The sequence below is a fragment of the Falco naumanni genome, chromosome 1, assembly GCF_017639655.2.
Source record: "Falco naumanni isolate bFalNau1 chromosome 1, bFalNau1.pat, whole genome shotgun sequence".
NCBI lineage: Eukaryota > Metazoa > Chordata > Aves > Falconiformes > Falconidae > Falco > Falco naumanni.
The window spans coordinates 110,225,430-110,247,852 of NC_054054.1; the positions used below are offsets into that span (position 1 = coordinate 110,225,430).

At 36.2% G+C, this 22,423-nt stretch overlaps 1 protein-coding gene across 10 annotated transcripts in view; it reads right to left on the bottom strand.

Moving 5' to 3' along the window:
• BCAS3 (BCAS3 microtubule associated cell migration factor) overlaps positions 1 to 22,423 on the bottom strand; it is a 369,883-nt gene that overhangs the window by 274,514 nt on the left and 72,946 nt on the right. For all 10 annotated transcript variants that reach the window (XM_040618651.1, XM_040618679.1, XM_040618660.1 and 7 more), the window contains exons 12-13: positions 17,331 to 17,501; positions 7,385 to 7,478 (exon numbers count right to left, since the gene is read on the bottom strand). In XM_040618651.1, coding sequence (XP_040474585.1) covers positions 7,385 to 7,478; positions 17,331 to 17,501 — 265 coding nt within the window. The remainder of the gene's footprint in view (positions 1 to 7,384; positions 7,479 to 17,330; positions 17,502 to 22,423) is intronic.

Consider the following 22,423-nt stretch of genomic DNA (forward strand, 5'->3'; position numbering starts at 1 on the left):
ATTTCACTTCTATGAATAGAAGCCATACACCACAGCTTGCATGCCAGCTAGTCAACCAAGCCGTATTTTCTTTTGAGTTCATTTTGCAGTGTTATTCCGTCATGTAAATTTTACTGTATTTTTAACTTTTCCTTTGAGATGCGGTCTGCAAACAATGGATAACTATTTGCCGGTGGTTTCTCATTAGAACACATACCAGCAGCGGATAGCATTTGTATAATTTTTCCATAATCTTCCTGACACACAAGAGGAACCGAATATTTTTGTGTATGTATAATACATGTTTGTATGTGTGTCAGTCCAGAGCTCATTTAAATATATCCAGTGAGCAGAAGATTAATGTTTTAGAAACGATGCCTCGAGAAACTATTTAGAAATGCATTACAAAATCACATGGAAGAACTAGATATAGAGGAGTGAAACATAAAGCTTATGCTGTTCTACGGACCTCCCAAAACTTATTCATACATCTTAAAAAAAATACATTATTTTTTAATATGTCTTTATAACAATCAATGAAAATACCTTTCCAGAATGCACAGGATTATAAATACTAACTAGATAGGGAAACAGGAACCTGAACATACTTGAAAAAAATCCATTCAGAAAAGGGAAACAGGCCACATCCTTTTAGAACTGTAGATATAAATAAAGAATCAGATGATTAAAAGTTAGGGTAGTGAGAAAGCCAGAATTTCCAATTTATTTTGGAATATATTCCTTGAGTGTGGAGGAAAAAATAGGTAATTGCATTTTGCAAAAAAATACAGCACATTGGTGTGTTTTTCAAATATGTAACATCCTCCTCTTCTCAGTTTCCAGGTTTGGTATATAAAAAGATAAGAAATAGCACCCCACAGCTCTCCGAAACTAAACACTTTGTTTCTTTTGGGGTGGGTGGGAGGGGTAGCATATTTCCATTAAAAAATAAAAATTCCTTTTAAACATGTGGAAATCCAACTTCCAAATATTATATATACCCTTAGGGCTCTATATTGAAACGTCTTACAAAAAAAAAAAAAAAATGCAGCAGACCTAATGCCTCCCAAATCACACTGAAGCCTCAGTTCTCAGTGCCGTCTCAATTCAGGATATTCGCATCCACAACTCTGCTCCAGTCCCAGGACCTTACATGAAAGTAAAACAGTGAATACCTTGGACCAATATTAAAAGGAATAGCAATAAACCAAAACATTTGAATGAAGCCGTACACAGAAATTTCCATAACAGATCATGCCAGAGGTCTGTGTAGCCCAGTGTATTTATTGCTTTTAACAACAGTGACTAGCAATCATCTCTGTGCCTACGATGGAAGAGGGAACAAAGTGAATTAGTTTTAATGGACTACGGCTGACATCAGAATTGGTGAGGTTTTTTCCTCCTTTCTAAATCACAGCGTCTAATACAACATAATGAAAAACGAGGATGTTTGTATGGTTCCTTCAGTCTCCAGTCTAGACACTCTCTAGTTTAAACTAATCCAGTTTACCATCGAGCAACCAATTCTAATTGGTAACATTTAATCCCTTCCCTTCCTCTCCCCATTTCAGACCTGGCATACACTTACAATTCCTGGCAGACTATCATCAACATGTTTAAAGCTTGGAGGCTTTTCTGTAAACATCTTAATTTAAGTAACCCCCTATGGTGTATTCCTTCCTTTCGGGAAGGACCAAAATTTAGTCCAGGGCACCTTCATTCAGAGTTGGCAGAATAAGCTCTTGTCTATTACAGTACATAGCAGATAGGATTCTTTTGTGATACCGTGACAACTGTAACATTCTGCAAATGGTTTGTACCTGGATTTTCTATTATGTAAGTTAATTTCTAAATATATAAAAATAAATACTATATACATATAAAAGTTTAAAATCTCCTAATGACAAAGTCTTGCATAATGTTGCACTGACAAAAAACCAACTTGGTAACCAAGGAAATATTTACCAAAATTTTTTATCCAGGCTGTAGTTTAATTATGGTAAAAACTCAACCATAATAAACACAGACCACAGCGTTAATACTGCTGTGTAACAATGTGTAACAGACAATGGTGACTGTTGTACAATTGCTACTGGTTGTACACAACTGACATTTCTAAATGTCTTACATTTATAGCCTGGAAAAAGTCAAATCACCATTCCAAGAAATGGTGGAAGGCTACATTGTCCTGTAAGCCATGGTAACAGAGCACTTATGTTCATCAAAAAAAAGGAAATTATGCAGGTGAAATTACCTGCAACTCAACGTAGCTAACAACACCCGAGATTATTCTTGTGTGGTCAAGGTATATAGACTGTAATCCTGTAAAGACAGGCTTTGTTCCTGGACCAAACAAAAAGGCATCAAGATTTTCTTCAGAAAAAGATATATAACCAGGAAAAAATATGATGCGCAAGTCTGGGAGCATATCTACACAGATGCAGTCTGAGCAATTGATCTGAATTACCTATTGTGAATTAGTAACAGCAGTAAATTTTTGTCTGGACAGTCTGTCCACAGTAAATTGGCCTTCAATTCATCCAAAACTGAATATTCAAGCTAAGATAAATCAAGGGTATGTTAACACTATGTAAAATCATCCACACTAAAGCGTAATGTGATTTTCATTTAAGAAGTGAATTAAAGTAACTGTTCTTCGAGTCTCTTTGTAAATATAAGCCTCTTGTTTCCACTGCATCAATATACATGCCACAGATACATTAATAAAGTCCCCAGTCTATTAGTATATTACTTCACTTCCTTTTACTATTTATTATCATCTTGAAAAGTTTTATTAAAAGGCTTGAAGTCTCCCTGAAAGTTAGAAGCTGCCTTCCTTTATTGAGAAATGAAGGAGTGGACATGGCGCTCTTGACTGTCTGCAGCAGCTGCTTCGCACAGAGGATCAGATGGGCGTTCAAATATGAACGAACCATTCTCAGAATGCAGCTCATTTCCCTCACAAATGTTTCTGTACGCCTAAAAGATGTGATTTTCTTCTTCGACCATGGATCCTTCTCGATTAGGTTGAAAAAATATTATTATTATTCTCCCAGTCAACTACAAAACAGTGCTAGGATCAAAATACAGTCAGTGACTGCCCTTCGCAAGACTCTGTGTATCTGCAGCACCCAGCCTACGGTCTGTCAGCCACGTCTCCCTGCAAAATTCATCTGGCTTGCTGGCCATTTCCTAGCTGCACCAATTACTCTGCTGGCAAGAGCCCAGTTCTGGTCATCACCTGCCCCAGGGCCCCACAGCTCCTTCCTCTTACATGCAAGTATCCTTGCCACATACTGTGGTGCAAGCGTCCCTTCTTGGGAAGGGGCTGTGGTAAAAAATAAATAAATACCATGTGTATGCATTACTTACTAAACGAATATACTGCAAAATCAGACCCCTTCTTCCTGTTAATAGACAGCACCTCATCCATGGCACTTGACAATGCTAAATTATTAATATTTATTTGATTTATTCAATATTGGATGGATGTCTAAAAATATCAAAACACGAGTGCTTCAAAAGAGGGACCTTATCTTCACATAAGTCACAAAAGCAATCCCTGGCATATATGGCATTATATAAATAAATCACTATTTTGACATATAATAAAGCATATAGATAAACTGTGTCAGTTTCCTGTGGAAGAAAAGTATACATTAAATACTCATATTCTAGCAATTAAAAAAGAAAAAAAGAAAACAAGCAGCATGCCAAGTCACCTGAACTTGAAACTTGGAATTGGATGTACTAAGCACACTTCCAGAAACAGAACAAGAATGTTATACAGGAAGTGTGCCCACTGGCCAGCAGAAACTCTGCCACCAAAGCTGACAACACAATTGGCAAAGAGAACAGATTAAGGAAACTCACATCATAATTTTTATTTTTACCACCAGAATAAGGACCCAGTTAGCATTTCATGTCTGTTTCCCAAAGATTCAATCAGCAACAAATGGCAAAGGAGGACCAGTTCTTTTTCACTTTTATTGAACTACTACATATCTTACCTATTAAAATGAAAAATGTTAAGCAGAGAGGCAGTAACAATATATGCAGGGTCCTGACTTTTAGAAATTCCATAGGACTAAGGGATTTTGCGGATGAGATGCCTGGCCACAAATTTTCAGCTGCAGTACAAACCCTCCCCTTCCCTCCATTCCCCAGAAAAACCCAGCAACCCACTCCCCATAGTAAACCATCACAACTTTTTTTGAAAACTAAAATTTGATGTGCACAGGAAAAAAAACAGAGAAAACCTAAACTACCAGGAACTGCAATTTTTCTCCTTTATGGTTGGTGGTTTGTTTGGTTTTTTTTTTCCCCTTTTCTAATGTTAAACATGATTTGCTATATGTCTCTGACTAAGACTTTTACAGTCTCCCTAAAATCAACTGACTCAGGCAAGCTTTTATTAACATAAGGGTCTGGAAGAGGTATAGAGGGACATGCTAGGCAGCATTAAAAAAAAAAAAAACCAGCTATAGTGCCCCCTAAGCATACTCAGAAATGATATTTCAAGGTTGTTATTTTATTATTCAACCAGATTTTCAGAGCATCTATACATGTAATACAAAAAAAAAAAAAAACAAACCTAAAAAAACCCCAACTATATGTTGTTTCTTCTTTCTTTGAATACCTCAAAACCAGAAAAAACTTCAACAGATTTGCCTTAAATTTAAACACAAGGTAGACCTAAAAGCCAGCAAAAGTTACTATAGAAATGTCTATACAGCACAATGAAATGCTATGCAGAGACACCTCTGCTTGTTCTTGCACGATTTTGCTTTGTAATGCAGCTAAGGTAAAAAGAGCATGCATACAGCAAGCTCTCCTCGTCAACGAACCCAGCTCAGAACTTCACAGAGATTATTTAACATACTGGGAGGAAAAAACAAAAAAAACCTCAAAGCCTCAAAACCAAAGCAAGACAAACAAACAAAAGACACACACCTTATCAGCCAGAGTCTTGCCATTGCAAGACTTTCAATCAGGCCCACAGTAACATATCTTGGACAGTATAAGTGCAGTAAAGGATTTCTTCTTGGTTTCAAAAAGAAAGATTAGGGAAAAAAATATGCCTGTCATTTACTGACAATTAGTGAGTCTCTCTCCTTCCCACTGGATTGTTTTCTGATAATATTATATTGAAGCAATGTATTACCAGGAGCTGTTTTCACAATGATATCCATAAATTCTGCACTATTATTTATCACAATTAACTTATCTCTAGAAAGCTCCTTCTTCAGTAAGAAAACATGAAAAGGAAAAACAAACAAACAAAACAGGTATCCTACTGGCAACCAATACCTTTAAAATACAGCTTAAAGTGGCTGCGGCACTGTTCTACTGGTTTACTACACAAAACTCATATATAACCATCTTCCATATCCATTGACCCTCAGTGGTTTCCAGTGTAGTGGTGGCTTTGGTTTAGATTTTTTTCAAACATAATCCTGTAAGTTTTTACAGACCTGAATACCTGTGGAGCTCAGGGGCTCTTGGGATAAGACATGATGAAATTAAGCTATTTAATCAGTCATAGAAAATAAAATAGTACACTGAAACAGATCAGTGTTCCCTGTTTGCCTTTACAGCATAAGTCTGTAGTTGCTATGCTGCCGTGCAGCATCACATACACTGCTTGAAATTATAAGTGTTTTTTCACTACAACCAGCCAATAGATGAAGACAGTATCAAAAGCCGCCTCTTGTTTTGTTCTGCTTAGTAATGAGATCAGTTTAATTGGCAAAATACCACTATATAATGGATTAAGATGATGTTACTAACAACGCTGGCTTCAAACAAAATTCTGCCTTGATGTTAAATAAAGAATAGAGAGTCCTGCGTTAAGTGCTGCTTTCAGAGTGTAGGCAGCTGAGGTAAGAGTTTTCAACTGTTTTGATACTGCTGTACCCAGAACATGCGGTATGATTCAATACCTTGCTGTGAGTCATCCCTCCTGCAAATATCTCATAACATATATAATTTGTAATCAGTCAAAAATAACAGCAATTAGAAAAAAGCATTTTGCCATTAAGTATCTTACTGCACCATTAGATCTAAGGTAACAGTCAGCTATATCATATACAAAGGATTGTAATGTTAGTACCTGAGCAAACCAAAAGAGCTTAATTATAATAGGAGTAAGTCAATAATATGCAAATATACCCTTCAATTTAAAAAAATAACAAGATAATTGGGTCTTGCATAAACATTCCGTTTTCCTTAAATCTGTACAATCATAAAAATTGTCTTAAGGAGACATTTAATTAGTATCTATAAAGCACTCTAAGTTAAGCAGCTGTATTTATTTCACTTAATTAGCACTGCTCAACTCTAGGTATTACCTTTCTACCAGAGTACAAAGCAAAAATATTACTGTTCTGGAATCTGCATAGCTGATTCTCCGTCAAATACATAAAGTTCCACAGAAAAATCTCTTTAAGTATCAGAAGAAAGTTCAGCCAGATGAGAATACAGTTTTTTATGTCAAAACCTCAGTGAAAATGCTGTGAACTGTGCACCGCTATTAAAGAGTTCTGACAGAACAGATGGGATGTCAGAATAAGACCAACTGGTCAGTAAAAGTGAAAACATAAGTGACACACATTTAGTTTTATTCTTTAAAATGTGACTTCATCCTCAGGATCTTCATGGCCATATTTTAGAAACTGTTGATTTAGGCAAGTAGAAGCTGTTGATTCTCTGGCTGTTTCATTGATTACTACTGCAATTAACCAAAACTTTTTTTTTTCCCTGCCCATAAGTAGAATCATAGACATGTTAATTGTCAAGATAAGATTTATTAGGAGACAAGATTCGTAGTTACCTCTGCTGCCACGGTCATTGTTCATTCATCAAGAGAAAGGAGAGAAATAGGTACTTTGAGGAGTTTATTAAAAGTATTTTCATATTATAGTTGATTTCACTCAGGAAAGAGGGTAGAATCACAAATTCTTCATCAATAAAACACATAATGGCAGTGTAAGTTACCTTAAGAAGCAGTGCCAGTGAAATGATTAATTTTATTTTCATTTATGGAGGAGTACAACTTAATACATGTGCTGATCCTCTGGATACCCGCGTATCAGAACACCTGGATACCTGGCTGGCAGGATACCCAAGAGAAGATAATTCCTTAATACTTCTGCTACATTCAAAGTGGCAGACAGTCTTCTCACATAGCTTAATTTTGACATTTCCAGAGAAACCAAATTAACCAGCGTACAGCACAGTCAACACTCAACAGAGCAGGTCAAAAGCCCTAGCAGCAGCGAGGAGATACCTGCATGTGTTAGAACGGTACCTGCAATTCCTCCAAAGCAATGGAACACATACCTATGACATTCTACTGTCTTCATCTTGTTTACAATTATCACATTAAAACAGTAAAATAACTTACCACTGGGGTTAAAAGCCATGCAGCAAATAGGTTTTTCATGTGCAGGGAAGTGAGCCACGATACCATCACTATCAGAGTCCTCACTGACAAGTACCTGCAGAATATTAATAGAGACAAAAGAAGCTTAGGAAGTAAAAATATGCCTAAGAGAAAATACTAACTTACTGATACAGGAGTTGTTTTAGAAAATATACACAGTGGCATGAATTAGCAATATAACTGCATGTGAATTGAACACAATCAATCTCTATTTTTTTTTAGATAGAGACATGCTCAAATAATCTACTATTAACTAGAAATAATTATACACTTTACACCTAGATTCTCTATTTATTCATCCTATTAAAATAAAGCGAAGTATTACTGGTTTGCTACACAAAGCATCAATGGCTGCACAGAAGCTTATCACAAAAGAAGTCTGCAGGCAGTACACCAGGAAGCTACATTTACAGTTTCCACTGCCGTTGGCTGAAGCAAGGGTTGTGACCTCTCTGTATGCCTACAGTCAAGAAGGCCTATTATTCATAAATTTGTGACGGGAGTCTCTTGCTCATTCCACTCTCCCATGGACAGGAGCTCCCATTCCACCAGACTCAGCAGCAGTGTGCAGCTGGGCTAAGGTAAGGAGGATCGGTGTAACTACATTGAAGCACACGGGCAGGTCTTTAACTGTCAACAACATGTTATTTTCTCTAAGCAATAATAAAAATCACAGAACAGAAAAAAAACCGAGAGGTAGCATAGAGTTTTTCAAAGAAAAGGGAATATTTAACCATTACGTAAATCAGTATTTTCTTTGGGATTCAAAGTATACATGGCAAACGAGTGGAAAAACGGACCACAAACCCAGATGAAGAAAGCGGGTTTGTTTTCCATCAGTTACATAGGCAGGAACACCACAGCTTGCATCCTGCTAGTAAGTGGTGATGGACTTGAGGTATCTGGATTTCCAAAGGACACAAGAAATATTAAGGACTGGGAACGCATATGAAAGCAGCTACAGTGCAGAATATGCAATGAACAAGAATTTTCTCCATCTTGAATTTGCTTCGATGGACATTAAATAACAGTATTACAAAGGTTGTTAACCAAAACCCCTTAAAAAAACCCCAAAACAATCATGCTGTGGCAAAATACCTTCTTGCGAACAAGAAAGCAATTATGAGGCAGGAGAGTTTTCATAACAGAGGGAAATTAAGTGGAAAAGGAAATACCTGAACTGAGTCTGTGTTGCGCAACATCTTCTGGAGAAAGGGACAAAGGATGAACTTTTAATTTTATTTAAACAAAAGGCTATTTGAAGTTGATAAAACTACTTGGGCCAGTCAAAACTAAAGCTGACTGTGAAGACTTACAAAAGGACCTCCAAAAGAACACAATATCTAATTGCACGAAAAGGAAAATATATTCTTAGATCTGTAGCAGAGAACCAAAAGATGTGTGGACAAAACATATGCAGGAGCTGTAAAATTATTTTATTCCTTGGTTACATCATGTTAAAAACTAAATTAAGTAAAATAATGAGAAAGATCTGTCAGAAAAGGACTTAATAGAAAGAGTTTCTGTGGTAAATAAAACCCACCTTCTTAATAAGATAGTGCAAAATTTCCCATTTCAACTTGTCTGCTGCTTCAAAGATAATCTGAAAGGTTTTTAATACTTCCTATTCCTAACAGATATCAGAATAATTTGAAGATATTTTTATGCTTCAAAAAGAGAAATCATCTTTAAGTGTTTAAAGAAGTCACGTAATATGGATGAAGAGGCCTGCGCCTGACTTACTTTAAATGTTCAAATTACTTGGCACTGTCACATAAGCACAATTATGGTTTTGCTTTCCGTTGTCAGCATTTCGTGCTTATTCCAGAACCACTAACCAAAGGGTCTGGAGATCTTCCTAAGAGCTTTTCAAAGGAACAGTGTTCTTTTCTCAGCCTATATAAACTGCACTGAATAACTCCTATACATCTTTTCACAGCTTCCACTTTTAGGTAACCCAGTCTTATCCTAAATATTTTGCTCTAATTAAAGATACACAATAATGATAAAGTAACATCATAAACCAGCTTTAAAAAAGAAAGAAAAGTTGGGTTTTTTATTTTTAAATCTAGTCTGTTAAACAAAAAATATTAATCTAGAAATGTGGAGGTATCAACAGTACCTAAATCATTGCTTAAAAAGTTACATAGCATCATCTTCTACAGACTGTAGAATGGATTAATTCAGCATGGTCTTTTTTTTTTTTTTTTTTAAACTCGTGATAAATGTACCACTGCTGTCATCCCTGCAACATAAACCCCCTATTTAACAGACAAGGAACACTCTGGATGGTAAGACAACCTTTAAATATTTTTCCTCTGGAAATAAGATACAAAGCAAAAATCTGACAACATCAAAAATTGTGAAACACCTTAGACATACCAATCTGAGAATACACTAAAGCCCAAATCTATTACTTGTACGCTATGCTGACTCCACACTTTGAAATGTTTTATTTTCAATCACTGCTTAAAATTACCTTCCTGGAAAAACACCCTTTGTGTTTAATCTAAACGGACTTTTAAAAAAAATCTCTTTTCACTGTAAAAGCTGATTTTCAGGTACAGCAAACCAGTCCTTATTTTAGCTGTTATACAATTCCATTGTTTGTGATAGAAATACAAGGAAGAAGAACTTGTCAGCATAACATCCCATCGAGAATGAAAGAAAAACAACTGTAAGCTTGTGGATCCTGAAAACCCTCGCCTGCCACCAAAGCTTGACTCATGCAGATCTTTCAGACTCAAGTAAAATTATGTTAGTATCCTGCATTGGCCAAGTTGGGAGGGGGGCGCGTAAAAAAGAAAAACCCCAAAAAGCACCTTCGTTACTCAGAAAATTGCAGATCCTTGGATACTGGAGAATCTGAAACTCAGGTTGTGATCGTGCCACATCACCTCCTTTCTTGACATCTGATATCTGTCACTCCCTACCGACTGCGGCCAGAGAACTGAAATACTTGCTTCTGAAGCACACACATGGAAACAACACTTGCTTGTGCAAGGTAAGATGAAGTTGGAAAAAATGTTCATCTTTTTAAAATCAACATGAAAAAAAAAATCCTTGTGGAACAGAGAAGAAAAGTACCGTTTTAAAATCACCAACTTCTATTTAAACCTATAGGCTGCACTGCAAGATTTGTCATGTCCTTCCCTTGCACTTTTGCCGTGGACAGTTGGGGAAAACATACATCATTTTTTACAATTTCAACACTACAAAGGAAGGGAGAAAAAAAATATCAAAGGAATTACAGCAGCTGACTTAACTACATCATCAACCAAAGAGGAGCCTCTTTGGAAACATCCCTTCCAAACATGCCACAAAAGAAAAGCTTGGTTCACATGGCAATTTACAACTTCCATAGCTTTAAAAATCATAGTAGGATTTTCACCATCGTATACAACCTAAGGAAAACAAAATTATGCTGATACAACATGAGATGCTTTATATGGGAATACATTATTTTCTGTATTAGAGACCTTTAAATGGATATAACTGCCCTGGTACAACAGGGTCTATATAAATCTAAATAGATCAAATAGCACAGATTTCACGTAGACAAGGATGAAGACTGGAGCTGTACAGGAATGAAGAAGTATTCAAGGCTCTGCCACGGAGGCTTCCCAAGTTTTAGAAGCCACTTCTTGCCAAGGCAGAAGTGGAAGACGCTATGTGCAAAGGTGCTGGAGAGAACGATGCCCGTTGGCTAACAAATGGCACATTAAATCAATACCCACATTGTACAACTAGTTCCTTTCGGCCAGTTTATGGTTTCTTACCACTGAAAAGAGTAGAGTTGGAAATTTTTCTTGGAAGTCAAAACAGTGGTACAAATTGCCTAATAATGCATGCAAGTGCTGTCAAAAAGCTTGAAGGAAGCAGCTCTTTCAGCTTCCCAATGCACAGAACATACAAATCCCACAGGAATCCCGAGCCTGCAATCTTTTTCATCCCAAACAAGCTTCAACCTCCAAGGCAGTGGCCTCTAACCACTCTACTATTAAGAGTAAAAGACCGTACAGAGTCTCTCATTGAAAAAGGTTCATAAATCTTAGCAATACTCTTATAATTGCATAGTCACTGAGGTTCATAAGGATGTTCGAGTATCTTCCTTGCAGAGTTCCCTACCATTACAAATAGAAACACCATTTTAAGAAAAACCAACAAGAAACAAAACACTAAGGCTCTTCTACCAAAACGGCCTTGTAAATGAGCATTCAGCCTGTTTCTGATGCCCAAATACTATCTTATCAAGAGAGCTGCAACATAATTTTCAAAAAAGCTGCCCAGCCAACCCAGTCCATAGCGGGAGACACTGAGCCAATGCTGCAGCTCTCAAGCCAGCTCTATTAGAGTTCAACAGAACACCATAGTTGATCGAAGATGAATCAAATCCTCTTTATCTTACTCTAAAACAGAAAGAGACAAAACACCTAGGGGATCATTACATTTATTATCAGAAAACAGCGTTTGCTTTGAGGGCAAGAGATAGCTGAAGCCAAAGCTTTTTTCTCCTATGCCATATTTTTCTTCATTCGTTGTATTTTCCATACTGCTGAACAGAAGCCACTACTAATTATGACTTCAATTATTTTAATCTTTCAAGGCAAATTACACCACTTATCCCAGTGGAGACATGTTTTTAAATAAAACATGAAAGTAACACAAATAAAAATGGACACAAATCTAATCACGCAGGTCCTACTCTTAATCAAATTAAGAAAGAATAATCTCATCGTCGTAATAACAAAGATGTTTGGCAATATTTATAAATATGGGTATTATATACTAGAGAAATCTTTGTATATACACTTATTAAGATCTCCATTGATTTAAATAGCTGAAGTTAGAGCAGTGTTTGCTTCAGTTCCTAAGACGTATGCACAAAAACCAGCCCCCTCCACACCGACCCCCCCAATTAGCCTCCCCCAACTTATAGCTAAGGTCAAACATCAGTGGAAAAGGGCTAAAAGTGATAGATCTGTGGCATTAACTACTGCACTCCTTTTAATAGAATCCAGCATAAACTCAAAACAGCCTTGTGCTCAGCCTGAACCATTTATCTGAGACAAAAATGTCTTCTTGACAAAAAACAGATCTCCTTTAATAAAAGTAAGGCAGACAGTATTATGCTCTGAGGGAATCCTGTTGCTCTTTTTATATTTATATATAAAAAGAATTCTTCTGTAATACACGTAGATATAAAAAGTGAAGAAAATTGATGCCAAATATATGAGCATCAGAACATCAAATTAACCTTTGTGAAACCGTTCTTATAAATAAAAGCACTGGTGTTAATGACCAGTGGAATTACGCATGTAGTTGGAAGTTCTATTATTGAATACGCTTTATTCTTCTAGCTTCTTTTTCCTCTAGACCAAAGTTTCACAACAATTCTTGCTCCTGATAAGCATCTTCATTTGGTTCAATTGTTATCAACTCCTTACGAAATGAAAATGAACTTTTGAAACTGCAGCAGTCTGCCTTTTTTTCTGAAAATTCCTCTTTAATGCAATAAAAAGTTAATAGGGAACAGAAAAAAGCACCAATCACATTTTAAAACATAAAAAGATCAACATGTTATCCTATTTTTATAAGTTATTTTTAAAATATTTCCTCAAATATTTTCATGAGTTTTGGATGACCTGTGAAAGCAACACAATGATATCTCATCAATCACACTGCTCTATCAAAAGCACTAAGAATCAAGTTTTGTATTTTTAAATGGCCACATATTTCTCTGTCAACTAAATGTTAGATGTTTAACAGATTTACATTCAGTCACAAAACTGGCCACTTTTGAGAAAGGTCATTATTGCAGACTACATGTGGGTGGCCTAGTTGATGAATTAATTAAGAATACAGAAACAAAGGTCGAAAGAAAATAATTTTTCTTTAAAACTCAAGCCACTAAAGTCTTACACATTTAATTCCAATTACGGCAAAAGAGGACATCTGTACAGCTTTAGTTTTATCCATTTCAACTAATTAACAGATTCAAATAAATAGTCATTACATCTAACTGAAAAGTTTGCTAACACTTCATTAGAAGGAAGTTTAAACAAGCACACAACCTTGTTAACATATTTTGGTTTACCACAAAGTTACTTGGGCATCTCGATAATTATTTTGACTCCCTTTACAAATATATCATGACAGCCAACTTCAATAATTCCACATTCCTTTGCATTTAATTACCCCATAATTCAAATTTTCTTAAAGTACCACCAATTATGAAGGTAGGAGCTATCATATAAACAACTGTTGGGTTTGAGACTTTACTACAATATCTACATTTATAAGGTTTATTAAAAATATTTTCCCTGCAGATTTAATCCTGCAAGATTACATTAGAAGATTTCTTTGGTCTTTAGTTGTATATTTTTCAGGGGTAAGCTAGCATTTCAACCTCTGCCATGGTAGCCCAGTACATTTCATGAAATGCATTTACTCCCATCTCGCATTCTTCATATTGGGTATCTTTGAAACAGCAGATATAAAAAAAAAATGGTGAAAACGTAGAGATGTAGTTAGTCCTTCTGGGTCATGTCCAAAACTTGTTCCTTCAATTGTCCTACTGGCAAATTAATCTGTATGTTCATACACAAGCACAGAGCGGTTCACTCCATCTTTAAACTCTATGTTGCTATGCTCAAAGTCAAGGGACAAGCACATGCATCATTACTTTGCAAGCCTATATATATACACACACACACAAAATCCTAATTCCCAGTGGAAAAAGTGCTTATTTCTCCTTCAAAACGACATGCTTGCTTGCCTTAGATTTACATTTACTGTCATCTTCTTCCACTTCCCCTCTCTTTTTAAAACAGGCATCTTCTTTTTTTTTTTTTACTATATGCTATCTTAAAGATATATTTTATTACTTGGGAAATGTTTTCCTTCATTACAACACCCAAATTCTTTGTTAGGCTGTGCAGGTAGATAGAAATCTTTATTGACCTGAAAGAGGTGAGGTATTCCTTTCTCACGAGGAGTCTGTTGATAAGACAGTAACTCTTTTCTGCTTCTGAAACTCCCCTCATTTACGATTAGGCTGACAACCTCTGAAAACCATGCACACACACACAAGTATGATGAAAAGTATTCAAGGCTTTCAAACTGTGAATTCAGCACAGAAAGCACTCAGCAGGCATTACTAATGCTTGTGGTTTCCTAGTCAGTTTAGGAAGACCAACGCTGGTAACGAACAGAGACACCCAGCAGCGTCCCTGGCCAGCAAAAATTAAATATTCCAAAAGGCATCTTCATTGTAGAAGAAAGCAGGAATGCCGCCAAGTGTTTCTTTGTACCCATCCAGACCTCTTATTTCCCACCTGGAATCTGAAAACTGGGATGATAAAACCAGTGACTGGCAAAATCACTGCCACACACCATCAAGAAAAGAGGCCAAACTATACAAGGCGTTTGTGATCCTGCTGTGCAGCAACTACTTTCTCTTAACCACAGGTGAGGCTGGATCTTGCATTCATCAACCTGCTCAATCACTTCTCTAGTTCAACCGAAGTGTCAGCCATAACGTAGCTTGGATGACTTCTATCAAACCAGCTTGCCACAACAGAATAAAACACTTGCAGAAATTAAAGCAATGCGGAAGATCTATGCAGCTCAAACAGCCGCACAGATTTCCAACCTGCACGATGCTTAACCACGAGTTTATGCTGAAGTAGATGAGCAATCACATTCAGTTCAGTGGGATTACTCACATCACCTAAAGGTCAGACTCACTGAAACGCTTTCCTGAACTGAAGCTTCACTGAATTATGCTTTAAAAAGTAGCCAGGACTACCCGGCCAGTAACAAATACGTGCCATCCAAACTAGCACGCTTGCCTGCTTCTGCCAGCACGCAAGCACCGGATCCCTGCCAAGCGCCCTGGGACAAGTCGATTCACACAACTACCAAAATGCGAATCTGCTGTGTTCCAACAGGGCTGTGTGCACAAAGGCCGTGGAAACAGCTGGAGTGATGAACGGGAACTCAGTGGGGCTTGGGAGCACAGCCGACACCCCTTACACCAGAAGGTTCTTTACTGGGGCAGTGTTGAATGACATTCTTTATTTAGACCATTTATTTTTAATCAACTTTCTTTTTGCTAGATGCACATTTCAGTAAGGAAAGATTGTTAAAAAGTTGTCTGGATCACGAAAATCTAACAATGCAAAAAGAAAGATTCTTTCATTTTTTCCCCAGGGGGAAAAAAATGGTGATAATTCTGAAAGTAAGTCTCAGCACTGAAAATAAATTATTAATTTAATAGCATTTTAAAACTTCAGATCACAAAAATACAAACAGAAGACATACAAACAATTAGGATATCTAATTTAGAGCTTCCTTCCCTAGAGATTCAAGACAAAAAATATTTTACTAGAACTGATGGCTTATTTATGTTACAGCAGCAGTATTTGGACAAGCCAAACGTTATCATTTTTACAACTACTTTTCTATAGTGCCCTTTAGGCTTGATAGCTCCCTACTATTGTTAAGGTCAGAGGACAAGTTCATAAAACCTCTAAATCATACATAACAAGACTTAAAAACCTAAGATATATCATTTTTTTTTCCCTAGACCTATGCAGAAGAATCAAAGCACAATGACCATCAGAAATAATGACCGCATTAAACAAGGCTTCATGAGAAATTTATGAAGCAGAATTTTTCTTCCTTTTTCTTTTTTTTTTTTTTTTTTTTTTTTCCTGGCAGTATAAAAAGAGCCAAAAGACTTTTTTTCCAGGAAACAAAAACAAACCCCACGGCCAACAGACTTAACAGACTTATTTTAAGACCTGACTCTAAGACCTTAAGTAAAATAAATTCTTTTTTCCATTCTCGTTTTTTCTTTTCTTTTAATTTTGCAAGAAAAGGCCTATAATGTTGTGTGAACAATCACTTTTCAGTGCAACATTACTTGGCTAAGTACTTCCAAAACTAATTCTCAGGCACAACCACAGCTCAAACAGCATACTGGGGGTTTTGTTGGTTTTCAAGAAAAACATTTCATTTTACTCTCAGGTAAGAAAAGAAAAGAACTTGACTACTGATTTGTCATTAATACCTTACTAACTTACCTGCAATAAGCATCAGAAAGGTAGGAGGAAAACAAGAAAAAATACAGGATTTTTCTTTTTTAAATTCAAGAAGTGTCAAGATAGGGAGAACAATTTTATAAAATAGTTAAAGAATAATGAAGTGTATGGGAGTCCTGCATAAACGCTGACCTCCAGGACCAGAGTAAAATTGAAATGACTGATAGAAACAAACACAAAAGCCACAGATATCTTCTATGTCATAAAGACAGTACAGAACACCAATTTAAAGTTTGTGTGATAATGGGATGGATTTTTTAAATTATTTTGCCTGACACACTGTACTGTATATTACTAGTAAAACAGGGCATATGCCTCACAAAACAGCATCATGCTTGATCACATTTCAGTTTTCAAATTTATGTAAAATTGTAAGTTTTTATACTTAATATCCAACTCCACTCATCCTCTTTTTTAAACTGGAATTCAACAATTCACCATATTTCTAGACAACCACATATTCCAGCCACATTATATATTAATAAATGCAATCAGACTACATATACATTTCAACTGATCAGCATAAATCAATGTCAATTATGAACAAGTGTTAGAGAGACAAAATGTGACACTTCACACTTGATCTTGTCAAAGTGTCACATAAATATGTTGTAAGGACAATATATATTTTGGCTTAATTTCAGTCCCAAATACAACTTTATCACAGCTGCGTGTGTCTGTAAGAGTTTCTGACCTAGCAAAAATCTCATCTATTTTTCATTTTCAAAAGCATAAAATACATTTTCCTGAGATTTTTGTGAAAACAAATGCATATTTGGTTTCTGTGCGAACTCTATTACCTGCCCTTCTGCAACTGTCTCTGTATCAATGATGGTGATGATTCCAGGCACCAGAGGACTTCGACGAATGTTGCTATGAGCTAAAATTTCTTCTTCGGTTGCTCCTGAAGGCTGCGTCCCTGTCAGCTGCGTAACTACTTTCCCCACCATCGTAAGTCCAGTCTTTATCGTCTATAAAAAGGAAGAGAACCAATAAATAATGCTTAGGGCTGTTTTGTGGATCCATCTTGAATTTTTTCCTCAACACCATTAATATAAGTAGATTATGCACACCAGAAGAACACAAAACAAATGTTTTTATAAGTGATATATAAACTGCAAAAGGCTGGATATAACAGAAATACCCTGAAAAAAATTAGCATCTTATCAATGTAAAGTATTCATCTTTGTTTTGGAATTAAATGCTTCCAAAAATTCTTGAAAAAAGAAATATTTTTATGTTGCCTAAACATTACGATTTTTTTCTCTCTTTAACTTATTAGTTACTTATTCCAAGAGGCACAGAGCACAGACAGTTAGAAGAATCAAACAATAAAGCCAAGATGGGTGTGTGTGGAGGGCAGTGTTATATAGAGCAATACTTGTAGCCCCTAATGGTTAATACTGAAATAGTTATGCCTTCCGCACAAGTGCAAGAGACAAGCAATTTGGCCTCTGATAGACAGGACAGAACCACTCGTTTCTCAGCAATTATGCCTTTTGCAGCATTAAAACTGAACATGGGACTCAAACCCAGCAAAATTAAAGAAGCCATCCTCAAGGCACCAGAAGGGACAACTCTATACAAAGTACACACATATCCCATTACAAATCACAGGACTTTCCATAGCCTGCATGTTTTCCAGACATGGGTTTGAAAACACACTCATTGCACCAGCTTTTATCATCTAAAGATGCTGAAGATTGTTTTTATGTTGCTTTATTTTATTTGGAGAAAGAGGGAGAGTGCACACAGTAGGAGAGATACAGATTTAAAGAAAACCAACCCAAACTACAACTTTAAATATTTTCTCCTTGAATCAAGGACTGTGCCTTATTTGCCTATAAAGAACTGAGCAGATTTATTACGCAATATAAACAAGAAATAGCAAAAGAGATCAGAATGGAATGACACTATAACAAGCCAATTCTTAACTAAAAAGTCAAGCTAAGCTGCCTGCTAAATTGAAAAGGAAAAAAAAAACGTACGGATCACAGGCTGAAACCAAGAAGCAGCCACAAATCAATTGCAATTGCTTTGTTTAGTGCTAAAATCTCAAACTGCAGTGATTAGAAAACACATTAGTGTTCATCAATTAGCAGCCAAACGTTTGTTTTAATAATTCATAGGAAATGACTTACACAAAGTCTGTTAGTGTGTTGTCAGGAAAACCTCTGAAGGGCCAACAGAATTAGGCGCCACACTGTATTGATGGCAATATCCAGCCAGGAAGCCTGATTAACCTCTGAGATGCCTCAGCTGATGTACTTACCCCATTAATGCTAATGGAGATACTACCACTTAAAATCGAGCCATGCCTTTATCACAGAAATGTCTTTGGGGTTTAAAGTCTTTAGTAATATCCTGCCATTTGTTTCTTATTATTTCTTTTAATACTCAGACACAACAAATGAGAAAAAAACAAATTTTAACAGTGGCAAATTCAGAAGGCTGAAAAACGTACCAGGTAATGGTATCAGCGCAATAGACCTAAAATAGACCTAATGCCATCACAAGAACGTATTTCAACTTTCCCTACAAAAACTGACAAGGCAGTTTTCTGGCCAATAGTTACAATCATTTAAAATGCACTGGTAGTTTATACAGCAGGAAAGAAAAATCAGGACAGAAGTACTATATGGCAAAATACCTATGCAAATTAAAAGACCAAGAACTGCAACTGGCCTATTTTAGAAAATGTTTTTAATGTTTTAGCTAGAGAAACTGTATGACGAAGTGCCAAATACAAATTTATAGCTCTCTAGAAAAAAATTTAACATGTTTATCTAGCAAAATGCATTACCATTACATGGTAGACTGTGACTGCGGGACTACTGAGAAGTAATAGGTGTACAAAGATGTGGCCAATGCCATTAGCTCAGAAATATCAGTGCAAAACCATTACGACACTTACTTCTTTGTGCTATGTGTATATTTCCAAAAACTTCTTTGGTAATCTTTAACCTTTCCCATGCCATATCAGCTGTCCCCTCTATCCATTAGAGCTAATGACCTCGCTCTCACATAAGCTGTTAGTACTCATTAAGAAGTTATCAGGTAACAAGAGAAAACAGATGCAGCCTTTGCTAAATCACTTCACCACTACAGGATTAAAAGATATGGAGAAAGAATCAACTAAAGAAGTTATGAGGTGAGAAGAACTTGGTTTATAATTTGATGCTAGGCATTCGACAGACCAAATAAATTTAAAATTAAAAAGGTTAAAGTTTGCACTGTCCCAGTTCCTTTGTCATGGGAACCTGCCAATGCATACCCAGTGAAATTTTCTTAGAAATAAAATTGAAAGACTTGATCCAGTTCCTTTTGTAAGTAATGATGCGCATTGTACAAACACACAATGTATCTGTATGCTCGCATGTACCCTAAAATAAGACTGTTCTCATTCATTCAAATATGAAGAAAAACATACATTTAATTAAAATAACTGTATGCACTCATACCTCATTTATTTGAAAAACAAGTACAATTTTAATTAGATGAGAAAATTAAAATGCATCATTCGGTGCCTGTTAGGCTGTTCTGTTCCAACAAAGGTCTTAACTCCTTTTAGTGACAAAATTGTTCCTGTTTCTCATAATAAACACATTTTAAATGATTTATTTCTTTACAAATGAAAAATCTATAGAAAGCAGAAAGAGATATCACAGAAATATGGCTTGGTAGTCAAAGATGTGAAAGCCTAATGGTTAGTTTGAACAAAATGAACATACTATCAATTATAGATTCCAGTTCAAACTAAATGTTTGTTGAAATGCTCATGCCTCACAAAGATGTTTCCCTTCCCTTCCCCGCTCTTGCCACATACTCTGCAAAGAGGCAGAACAGGGGGAAACCTGTTAGGAAATTGATCTCAAACAGCATGGCAAGTGTGACCGCTTGGGATACATTAGGATGGGGAAGGTCTGCATGAGCACCACTTGAACAGAGAGTGAGCTGAAACCTGACTCACCCAGGGGCATGGTGGGACCAAACCTCTCTTCAACAAGACATAGGGGGAAAAAAAAAACAAGCATGGAGACATAAGAATGTCTTTTCCTAAATTCCCCTTCCTTGCTGCATCCAAAAATGGATCAATATGGATAATTACAACAAGCAATTTCACATTTGGATGCTCATCTCAAACCAAGCACCTGAATATTCTCCCATCACTAATACTATTAAGTAATGAAGTGGTTTATTCTAAAAGATATTCTGCATCCATTCTACCGTGTTTGTTCAACTAGAGTGAAAAGAATCTTTATCCCACATGTAACAATATTTTCATTTTTCCAAACACATCAGTTTCTGCCCTTGCTAATCATTAACCTAAATTGGAATCTTCACACATTTTCTCTTTCCAGAAATCTTCTGCTTGGTCAAATTACAGAAATTACCAAAGCTTTTTAGAACAAGATCAGACAGAGAGCCACCAAACAAATGTGGGGTAATTAAAGTAAGAGTTCGAGCGAAGAAAAAATGCCTGTGTTTTTCCAGCAACAACAAAAAGCAATGCTCTTACAAGATGCATCTAAGGAAAACCAGGAAAAAGTTCAATGTTCAAAATAAAACCCTTCTAGAAATTATAAAATCAAATGGGAAGATGATACAAAGGAATTCTTCATAATGTTACCAGAACAAGAGTTTTGGCATCAGTAAACACCACACTTCAACATGACCACAATTTGGAACTTGGTGCTCTCAGTTACCAGCAGAGCTTCTGACTCCCAAGTTATTTGATTAAGGACAGAATTTATTTTCTGCATCAAGTATAGTACACAGCAGTACACGCACTGAGGACAAACCCACTATTCACTACCAGGACACTCAAAAATATTTATCATCAAAGAGAATACCATTAAAGTAAATATTCTGTATTGCCTTTGAGACCTTCTAGGGAGAATCTGAAAGGTAATTCTCAAAGGTGACCCTGTTGAAATTATTCTTTGCTCTCGGCTTTATTCTTCTTCTCTATATGAAGGTTCCTTCACTTCCCTCAATAAGAAACTGGAACCCAAACAGAGAAAATGCTGTAACTTAAGATAACAGGGCTCAACAAGAACTTCTATGGAATCGCTTCTGAACAAAAAAAAAACACTGTAGGGAACAGGAAAGGACAACCACTTCCAAAAAATCCAATACCTCTGCTGATCAAAGCAAATTACAAACTATTGCAGGCAGATAGGATATAACAGCAGTAGAGGTTTAAAAATTGTCTTATTTAAGCAAGGGGTAAGGTTTATGGTGAGGTAATGAGATGGACAAAGAACAACAGATATTTGGAGTAGGTATTTGCCAAAAAGAAAGCATTTTATTTATCAGAGATGAAAACCTGCTAGACAGTAAACCAAGATTAAATGAAATCAGTAAAAAAATTAACATTTCAGACTTAGTGTTGCACACTCGGACATGAGTAACAAATCAATACAGTAAGGCTGAGATATGCTCAAGAGCCAAATCATATGAATACTTAAAACAGTATCAGTATTAATCTTGTCTATCACAGTAACAACTAACATTCAGTCCAGAGCAAAAGCAATGTGCTATGCAAAATAAAAAGCATGACAGAGATTGTGCTTTTGTGATTATCCGTTTTCCTAACTTTCACTATTTATCACTCTAGAGAGACTAACAACCTTCTCTTTCCTATGATTACAAACACATTTTATCTTCAGTATCTATTCACATGATACAACATCACTACTTCAGTGCTGCAAATGTTCACTTTAATGTAGGAATTTCTGGATTATGATCCCTGGCTAGTACCACTCAGCAGGTAAGATCATTACCTTGGTCCTTACTGGCTTTGAAACCTAGTTATCCACGGTTTTTAGAGGTTAGGGCTATAAAAGCTGTCCTCTTTTTTCAGACTTTTTTAGTCTGTCAAAAAAAGTTA